Source organism: Syngnathoides biaculeatus, chromosome 2 (assembly GCF_019802595.1).
Source record: "Syngnathoides biaculeatus isolate LvHL_M chromosome 2, ASM1980259v1, whole genome shotgun sequence".
NCBI lineage: Eukaryota > Metazoa > Chordata > Actinopteri > Syngnathiformes > Syngnathidae > Syngnathoides > Syngnathoides biaculeatus.
Window position 1 is genome coordinate 43,802,192 of NC_084641.1, and position 10,155 is coordinate 43,812,346.

Sequence of the window (10,155 nt, forward strand, 5' to 3'; positions counted from 1 at the left end):
ATTATATATTTTTTTTGTGATCCCATCATATGGAAAGTAAGAGGTGGACCGCTCATCCTCACAAAGGCAGACTCAACAAGAAGCAAAGCCTTGGGTCTCGTAAAAACTGACTGGTGAATTTTTCTTTGATTTGAAGCAACTTTTAATCTTTTCCAGGGGGACGGTGAGCAACTGGTCCCCACACCCGCCTCACAGTTCAAAAGATCTGGGTTCAAATCCAGCCTTGCCTGCGTGGGTTGTCTTTGGCTTCTCCACCCCCCGAACATCCCAAAACCGTGCGCGCTTGCTTGATTGAAGACGCTAAATTGCCCGTAGGTGGGAACGGGACTCCGGATGGTTACAGGATTTGTTTTATATGTTCCCTGCAATGTGCTGGCGACCGATCCCGCGCCGCTCACCCAAAGTCAGCCGGGACAGGCTTCAGCATGGCTGCGACGCCGGTAACGACAAAATGGTCCAGAATATGGAGGGATTATTGTTTTTGGTCTTCTATTTAAAAAAGGACTGAACGACCGGTTAGACTGTTAGCACATCTGTACCTGTAGTCGGAGGAACACTCCCTCATAGTGCTTCTTCTTATAGGTGGGGGATGGGGCGATTTCAAATTAGTGAGATAGAGACGCCGCCCGCCCCCCACCAAATCGCTCCTGGCGAATGCTCAACGAGGAAGTTCCTCAGTGGCTTCTGCCAGCTGTAATGTGCGTCGTCGTCGTTTTTCTTCCGTCACTTCCGGTTTGTCACGCTATCGAAATTCAGTTTGGTCACAATTGTGACGTCACAACCCCGTCCAAGTAGAAGTCCGCACTTGGTTCTGGTGCGCATCTTTTCTTTTATACATTGTTGGAACCTGATTGCCAAACTCTCCTTTGTTGATCACAGTGAATACATGTTTGTTTTCTTGATTCTTTTGGTGAACTACGGTATTAGGTCCAAATATGACAGTTCTTCTTCTTGTTCTAAAGTCCGTATGAGTTTTACAGTTTTGCACAAACATGAAATATCATTGAGTTCACATTGTGGCTGCAGCGGCAGCAGTGCTAAAGAAATGTGATTTAGCTGCCAAATGAAAACGTGACTGACAAGTCACGTGACTTGTCTTCTGTCATGTGGCCCTTGTGACGAGAAGCGTCCAGAAAAGGAAAGGCCGGACGGGATGGTTCTGCTGCAAAAACAAGCACGTGCGCGAATGCGGCTTTCAAAGGATAAGAGCTCCCTCTAGAGGTTGATCTCCGTTTGTACTAAACACATGAAGCTGTTATTCCAGACTGACAGAGGTACGCGGTTTTTTTTTTTGTTTTGTTTTGTTTAACATTCCCGGTTCTCGAAGTGGGCACTTGAGACTTTGCTGCAATGTAAAGTCGCCAGCAGACATCTTGTACGGCCCTGTCAATTTATTCTGCGCCTAGTATAATTCAACACACCGCTGTTAAAAGTCGAAACGCCAAAACTGTAACAAAGGTGTCACTCTTTTTTTTGGTCATGAGAAAATGGGAGAGCCCACCTCAGAGAACCCAAAGTCCGCTCCAGCGATGGCGGTGCGGAACGTCGTCTAATCGGACTCCCACCTGAAACTTCTTCAGACAGGCGATTCTGCCGACCGTTCCCAGCAGATGCTCGCATTACCGGGCGGTGAGCAGCTTTGTTGTGGCATTTATTTCTTTACTTCCATATTTCGTGGCATTTTCAAGGGCACACAGTATTCCAAAACAGCAAGAGTCTGTCTGCCACTATCTCAATATACTGAAGAGTTGAAAACAAATACTGTAAATATCGAGATTTTCCACACACGATTTGCATAAAGTATCAGAATCAGAATCCAAAATACAATCAACGCAAGTCGCCACTTCATCCTTGAACACCTCGACAGCGTGGGAACCAATACGAAGATCCCGTTTGTGGACTTTAGCTCGGAATTCAACACCGTCATCGCTGAAGTCCTCCACTCTACGAGCTTCTCCGTCTGAGCGTCTCACCTGCCATCTGCCGGTTGAATCTACAACGTCCTGACGAGCAGGCCACAGCCGGTGAGGCCGACGTCACCTCATCCACAGATACCATCAGCGCCGGAGCGCCACAAGGTCGTGGCGTTGCCCCGTTGCTCTTCTCGCGCTATACAAACAAAGTGCATTCGACGACTGCACTCATTTCTCATCCTATCCGAGCTGTGCACGCCAAGCGAGAACCTCAACATCTTCATTTCTGCTACCTCCAGTTCTGCTTCCTGTTGTCTCTAATCCGTCTATCGTGACCGCCCGCCCTCGCCACTGTGCCCTTCATCCTAGCCGAGACTCTTCTGTCACCTTCCGCCGACTGTTCCATCCCGCTTGGACCCGTTTCTTCACCTCCTTACCACACTCACCATCGCTTTGGAATGCTGACGCCAAGTATTTGAAGTCATCCACCTTCGCTATCTCTTCCCCCTCAACCTTTCTCATTCACGCACAGATATTCTGTTTTACTTTGGCTAATCTTCACTCCTCGTTTTCAGGTGCCCTGCAAGTGACTGGCGACCAGTTCAGGGTTTAGGCTGCCTTTTGCCCGAAGTCAGCTGGGATGGGCTCCTAACCAGGATAAGCAGCTTTGGAAACGGATGGAACCAGACAGATTAGTAGCCTAAGACTGGATGTGTCAGTTTAGTCAATCACCGCTAGATGTCAGCAAAAGCCTGACAAACGTCAAACAAAGCATCTCCAATATATTCTCGCAGTTTCGTTTAGGCATCTGAAGCGCAAAAAAAATGCCACGATTTCCTCCTAATGTCAAATATATGTTTTCGGCTCGATGAAGCTTTTCGAAAAGCTGCGTGTGACCCAGTACAATAGTTGACCTCACTTCATCGGTCCCTTTCTAATATGGCCGCATGTTGAGACAATCACGTGGCCACGCCACTTGGCCAATCAAAACTCCCCCACGGGAAACACTTCCGGTAGCGTTTCCTGTCAGTGTTTGTAAACTGAGAAAAAAAATTGCAAGTACGTCAAGTAATATTCCGCATAACTGATCAAATTTAAAGGGTAAGTCGTCGCACATTTTAGCCGTGTAATTTCCTCAGCGGTGCTGTTTTGGGATCGTGGCAGTGGGCTCGGAGGCTTGCCTGTTGTTGTGCGGCGCGTTGTGGGGGAGGGGGGGCGAGGGGGGGGGGGTCTCTCCGTCCTGCAAGAGTTGCCCCAAAAGCCAACAACTAGCTAACGAGCTAACTAGCATTTTCGGGAGCATTCAGCGCGGACTCCGTCCTTTGGCGTCGCACTTTCCGTAGACGGCTCGAGAACAACACAGCAGTCTTTTTCTTTTTGGGTTTGTTGGTTTTGTTTTGTTTTGTTTTTTTCGGGTACACTTCCGCTTGCGTGTATATAAAGGCAACCTGTTTTCTGGTAAGTTGCTAGCTAGCAAACTTGCACGGTTGTAAACGTTCGCTTCGGCACAAATGAGAATCATGTCGCCATTTGCCTAAAGATCAAGACTGTTGAATCTTAATCGGGATGGATTGTACGTGATAGCTCCTTCTTTTTGGAGACGCTTTTCCATTTGCTCACACTACGACATGTTTTCATGAAGCGAGGTTTTCACAATATGGACTCGTTATGATCGGACTCGTCCACGGTTCAAAGCCCAACCGTCATGCAACGGGGGCTATGCTTGACGACAAATGTGACGTTGCCGTTGAAAGAAGAGTACAAAGTGGAATTGGCGTAAAGATTTTGAAGAAAATGTGCAGCATCGGAGAAGGAGAGAGACCTCTCGTGGCCAAGCGGCCACCTTCACGTGCTCCGGGTGACTTTTGGGTGCGATTGCCGATTGCGACTTGGGATCGTCCGACCTTTTACTTTTTGAAGCTATGGATTTCGGTTGAATAATCACCCTGTCCCACCAGTTTTTCCTTTGGTGTAACGGCAGCATTATTAAAAGTTACCTTTTTTTTTTTTTTTTTTTTAAGCAAACGCCCATTTTGGATGGTGCTACAATTGTTTTCTGCTTTTTCTTGTAACGTATCAAAGTGGCCACAGCAAGCACACAGGCCATATTTCAGTATACGGTTGTGGTAATTGGATCACTATGGATAGGTTTCCAACGACGCCATCTTGTGTGTCAAAGAGGTCAGAGAAGAAGGGTGGTAGCCGGTCGTTCGTTTATCCCATTGGGCGAAGGCTGGCGGTGATGTCATTGGAAACCTATTCATTGTAGCGGTGCAAAAAAAAAAAAAAACAATAAACAATTATGCGGCGCATTTCATATACAAGGTTACTCAATTGGCTTTACATGATTAAAGGCATTTAAAAGCAACAAAATTGGCTTATAAACATTTGAAACAAAGGGGCGGGGGCAAGGATGAGGTTCTCCTGGTCTGCTTGGCACACGCTTCAGTCTGGAAATGTTCTTTAGATGCTAGAAGGCAGTTTTAATCGCTGGTTTGAAGTCAGTCAAGACAGCAAGGTTTCGGACTCGCAGGAATCTCATGGGGGAAAAAAACGGAATCAGTTTTGTTGTGGTTTAATTGAAGAGAATTTTGGCTCAAACGCGTATTTGTGTGTTTGAGACAGTCACTCCTCAATTCAAAGATTGTATTCTGAGGACACGGCTAGCTTTAACTGTCACGTGCATAGCTGTTATAGTCCAAATTTAAGCTCTGAAGAATTGGACCCAAGGGTAGCATGTACAGTAAGAGTACATTTTATGGATGCGTTACAGTAAGAATTGAAAGAAAATATGCATGGCAAAGTTTTGAGTGTATTTAGCATTACGGTACCGCGGACCTGCTTCTGAAAAAGTTTCAGTTGTATTCAAAAGCCTTTTAATTGTGAGCCACCCATCAAAGGCGGCATGTTGCTCTTTGGTCATCTGTCATGTCTGAGTCTGTCTGAAATTCCTCTCACTGTGTTTGTTTTTCTTGGCTGTTGCGCCTTCCGGTGACGCTTCAAACTTTCAGTCTTCCTCAAACCAATGGAGCCTTTTTTTTTTTTTTTTTTTTTTTTGTATTTGTTTTTTGCTTGATAAGCTTCAATCTGTTGAATTGGTGACGTTTCAAACGCAAGCGGAAGGCTTCGGATTGAAGGACGTACGTAGCTTTATGTTGTCAGTCCTCTACTTTCAGGCTTTGCCCCCCCCGTCCCCCCCGAGATTCGGGTGGGTGTGGTCTCGGTCTCACCCCGACTGAGGTCAGCTGTGCCTCCCTTCCCCCAAACGCACACAAATTCACAAGCACGGCGGTGACACTTTCAGCCGACTCTGTTCGAGACCATACGAAATGGGTCAGCGGAAGTCTCATCACCTGCGGAATAAAAATCGCTTCCGAGCCGTGTCCCCGGCCTGCCATTTGTGCCCCTTTTCACGTTTATCGTTCACGCATTTTTTTTGAACTCGTGCGCCGCACCTGAAAGGTGTCTCGGGACCCGTCCTCACGTTGCCGTTTGTCTTGCCAGGCTTGCTTGCTGGGCTGCGAGGCGGTTCTGTCCAGCATGGCCCTGATGCAAGCCAACAACATTCCAGGTCAAAAAAAGATGATGTCATCTTTGGGTCACGGCCACCGGGGAACTTCCGAGAGCCACCAAAGCCATTCGCACCACGGCCACCACGGACACCAAGGTCATCATTCGCAAGCCAACAGCCACATGGCCCATTTGTCCGCAGGGAGCTGCCCGCCCCTGGTGAGGTTTTGGGGGTTTGGGGGGGACAGTGTCGCCTTGAGATGCGAGCTCAAATTGCGGAGCAAACACGTTTATGTCTTGAACTTGTTTCAAAACGTCTTCCGTAGCGTTAGCGTGATTCGACGCATCGCTCCTAGCTAGGTGCACATGTTGTGATTCGATTAAAAAAAAATGCGATCTATGTAAAAGCACAACGATTAGATTTGGCCCTGCAGCAATGCGACGGTTAACATTTGTTGACGTCGACCGGAATCTTAAAGAACTTTCGTTTTAATCCAATCGCGTTTTCCAAAGTCAAAGACGATGTATCTCTGAGAACAGTTAAACACATAATCATCAAATATCCATCCATCCGTTTTCTGTACCGTTTAGAGTGACAATTGTACCGGGGTCCGGTCTCAGCTGACTGCGGGTGTAAGGCTGGGGTCCACCCTGACCCGGCCCCCAGCCAATCAAGGGGATTTGAACCAGGGTCCCCAGAACATCCAAAAATAGGCTCTTGTCATTTATTCTGCGGCTAGTACACAGGCCTTTTCAGGAACGCTTTCTGAACACTCCATTTTTCTTGATTTGTTTTGAACTTTTGTTGTCGAGTTGAACTTGTTGACTGTTTGCGGGTCTCGGCTTAATTGCACTTTCCAGAACTTTCCGAGATCCTGTAAGTGGTGCAACAGATTGAGGCGCCGTCATTTTTTCTGACATGACTAATCTAAATAATTTTCCAAATGCAAAACACTGCGGCGCCGTTTTGATTGACGCGGTCCAAAGTGAATGGTTCTTGCGGTCCGGCTCTGGTTCTGGATCCCACTCGGTGTTTCCGCCGTCGCTAATGATTTGGTGCGCGTGCGGTGCCGTTGCCGTCGAGGCTAATTTGTGTTTTCGTTTTCTCTCCAAGCTGATCCAAAAGGACGGCGATTACCACACGTCGAGAATATTGGATGGGAAAAGCATGCATACTGGCCAAAGTATGCACGTCAAGAAAAAGCACAAAAAATCTGTTAAGGTGAAGGAGGAAGTGCGGGTATGTTGGAGCCGCGAGCGCGCACCTACATGCACAAAATCAATCGTCCGTGACCGCGTGGAAAGATGGGGGGGAAAAAAAGAAAAAAAAAAAAATGTCGTCGGCGGCGTCCTTTGCAGCCTTTATTGCAGCAGCTCAACATGGACGACGACGACGACGACGACGACTCCGGTCTGAAAGTCCAGAAGAACTTCATCTGCGATCACTGCTACGGCGCTTTCCGGAGCAGCTACCACCTCAAGCGGCACATACTCACACACACGGGTGAGGAGCGACAACCTCTATTTGAAAATAAATAATAATAATCATCGTCATCATTTAAAAAGGAAGGGAAACGGTTTGCATGGTACAATGAAAAATGAGGATTCAGGTGAAAAGTAAGATTGTTTTGTGATTGAGACGTTGTTTTTTTCCACGCCTTTATTAAGCCAAGACAAATATTTTACATGTGAGAAATTTGACGGCACCTGACCTGACAAAAATGACACAAAGTGGTTATACGGTGGTGCCTTGAGATACAAGTTTCACGTGTGCTGTGAGTGTGAAATTATTTTTTTCTTTTTGAATTGAACAGAAAGGACATCATCTTTTTCCACAGTTTCATAAAAACAATGTTGTTTTTTTTTTTTTTTAAGAATAGCAGCTCTTTTTGTGTACAGTAATGGCAACATTAAGTAGAAGGCCAAGAAATTCAAAGTTTTTGCTTCAATCAATGGACATTGTGACGCAGCTCCGGGTGTGGGCAATTTGGCCACCGGGGGGCGGTATAGTACAAATCTTACACGGAGGTCTCAGTTCTCTGTGCTCGGCTTTCGTGATTTGTCCATTTGAAGTTAAATGGAAAGCTTTGTCCGTCCGCAGGGGAGAAGCCTTACGCCTGCGACAGCTGCGAGATGCGCTTCATTCAGCGGTACCACCTGGACCGACACAAGCGGGTGCACAGCGGCGAGAAGCCGTACCAGTGCGATCGCTGCAATCAGGTCGGTGGGATAATATGCGCCGATGTGAGAACTGTATCAAGATTTCTGGGTTTGCGAGAATAACAATGCGCAGTTTTGATTGACACCGAGGTATCCCCTAAATAGTTTATTTTATTATTTGGACAATTCTAGCCGCGTCTTCATCGGCAGGCGGTCCGGTTAACGCCTGGCCTCCTTTCGAATATTTGCGCCGTGAAATCATCATAATTCATTCCCAACGGTCTCCCTGCTCCATTACTCTCATCCGACTGTTTGATATTATTTTTCTCCAATCAGATTTAAGCCTCTACCGTACAATTTGTGCTGCCACGCAAATCGAGTCCGCTCAGGCCTTCACCGTCGGTCGTGTAAAATTTTTAGCAGACGAGGACGTCTGTCGGCCACCTCCGTTCATATTTGTCCTCGTAGCGAAGGTGGCACGGACGAGGACTCAAACTTTTGACACCACCTAAAACGCAGCACATCCTCTGAAATATGTTTGTAGTTTCAAGTTGCTAATATCAAAGGCGGAGACGTCACAGCGATCCGGAAGAGAGGGGGGGGGGGTCCACAATGTTGTTCGCACCCTCCCCGAGGAAGGCCACTAATTGTGTCTCAAAATCCTTCGAGACGCGCCGAGTGTGTAACGCCACCCGATAATTGACTTGATCCAGTTCTCATTGGGCTTCCTTAGTTTGTAAATAGAAATGAAAAAGGGGGGCCGGCCCGACTGACAGCCGTCTCCCCCCCACCAGACCTTCTCGCGGACCGACAGGCTGCTGAGGCACCGGCGCTTGTGCACCGCCGTCATGGGCAAAGACGACAACCAGTCGTGTTGCGACAGTCGCTCGTCGGCGTACTCGCAGGGCACGTCGGGCCACACGGCTTCCTGGAGCCCCTTACAGTCCTCCAACGGCCGCCTGACCGTCTGACCCCGGAAGCTCAACGCGGCCTAGATTATACAACTAGCTAAAACGAGCAGATTGAAGTTAGTCGGATCGTGGATTTTTGTACCTTTTTATCTTCGTTGTTGAAATCCGAGCCGTCGAGGCGCGGCGGCGGACGGATGATGCGCACTCGCGCTCGAGACTTTAACGGCGCCGCTGCCGCGGGATACGCTTGACAGTCTTTGACGGGCCCGCCGAGCCCGGAAATCAAACCCTTCTTCTCCACTTGGACTTTTGGATTTGTGTCCGGGTCACGAGACGCCCCCCCCCCCCCCCCCCCCCACCGTTAACCTCGCGCTAGTGATTAGCAGTCCATGTAATACTTTAGTTTTTGTCTTGTCAATGAAAATCGGTGGACTTTAAGGAAGTTGTTACCATAAGATATTCCACACATTAAAAACAACAATTCCAATGTTATACGTGAAAGGCTCGTCGTCGAAATCCAAATGTGCGGTTCGTCCTCTTTTCTTTTTTTTGTTTTGTTTTAACTTTTAGTCATTCTGCTCCGGTTCAGGTTGCGGACGGCCGGATCCGTCTTGTCTTGTTTTGTTTTTAGAACGATGTCCTTCGAGGGACGTGGGCGTGGCCTCCGACTGTCCGAGTTGGATCGGTTAGCTTTTGGTTTTTGCGTGAGGGCGGGAAGCGGACTGAATGTGAAGACGGCGAGCTGCGCCCGTCACGTCTATTTTGTTGATCTACTTTTTAAAAAATGATAATATCCATCAGTACATTGTGTTGAGATTTGCGTTCGGACACTGGACTGAAGCAACGTGTTCAGTTCTAGGACGCACTTTTTCTTTCTTTTTTTTTTTTTTTTGCGTTTTCTATCTTGACAAGTTGTTTTTTCCCCCTGCCCTTGTTAGAAACATCTTGGTGTACTTAGACCGCCGTCCTGCCGTCTGCCGGCGGTACCTCGACTCTCGAGCATCTGTGGTTACGTAAGGCCTCCTCGGAAAAATATTGTCTCTAGTTACCGAGGAAAATTCCGGATACGAAAGGCAAAAATAGGCACTGGACTCGCAACCCCCCAAACATCCCGGATCTTGGTTTGAAAGTGGGCCGATAGAGCCGCACTCCCATTGGCTGTCGCCGTAGCGTCTTCCCGGCATCCCATTGGCTAGGAGGGACGTCAACCTTTACCCACGATGCATTTCGTTTCCCTCACCGAATCGCCATTTGGCGAAGTGCAACCTTTTCACAAGTTTTTCATTTGTGTTTCTTCATCTTTCTTCTCAAGAAACGTGAGCGGAATGAAGTCGTGTGCACGCGTCTGTTCGTTTTTCTCTCGGCTGTCAAACGTTTGCGTTTTGCTCAGCGCCGCAGGTAAATGAACATCAATTTTATTATTCTTTACGTTGTGTAGTCTGAGTGCTTATTTTTTAGATGGGGTGTGGGGGGGGGGGGGTCGGAGCTTGGTACGGATTAAGCTATTTACATGTAGAATTGACGTTACGAAACGACTTCCGGTACTTATTCGTTTTGTAAGTAGAGGTACCACAGTGTGTACTTATGTATTGAAATAGTATTTGAAGCAGAAAACCTCGTGTGTATGCGACGTGCATTCCCCAAAATCTTCACAAGGTGTG

General features: G+C 47.6%; 1 protein-coding gene across 4 annotated transcripts; it reads left to right on the plus strand.

The window, feature by feature from the left end:
* The first annotated feature begins 1,145 nt into the window (after nucleotides 1-1,145).
* On the plus strand, nucleotides 1,146-9,856 carry znf740b (zinc finger protein 740b). 4 transcript variants are annotated; one of them, XM_061807000.1, is made up of 6 exons: nucleotides 1,146-1,274; nucleotides 5,418-5,642; nucleotides 6,538-6,663; nucleotides 6,783-6,927; nucleotides 7,525-7,643; nucleotides 8,378-9,855. In XM_061807000.1, the coding sequence occupies exons 2-6, from the start codon at nucleotides 5,454-5,456 to the stop codon at nucleotides 8,552-8,554; spliced, it is 756 nt and encodes a 251-aa protein (XP_061662984.1). In that variant the 5' UTR covers nucleotides 1,146-1,274; nucleotides 5,418-5,453; the 3' UTR covers nucleotides 8,555-9,855. The 4 variants fall into 4 exon arrangements, with proteins under 4 accessions (XP_061662984.1, XP_061662975.1, XP_061662966.1 ...); XM_061806991.1 differs by lacking the exon at nucleotides 1,146-1,274 and adding an exon at nucleotides 2,884-3,014 and having other exon boundaries at nucleotides 8,378-9,854; XM_061806982.1 differs by lacking the exon at nucleotides 1,146-1,274 and adding an exon at nucleotides 3,140-3,371 and having other exon boundaries at nucleotides 8,378-9,854.
* Nucleotides 9,857-10,155: the final 299 nt, after the last annotated feature.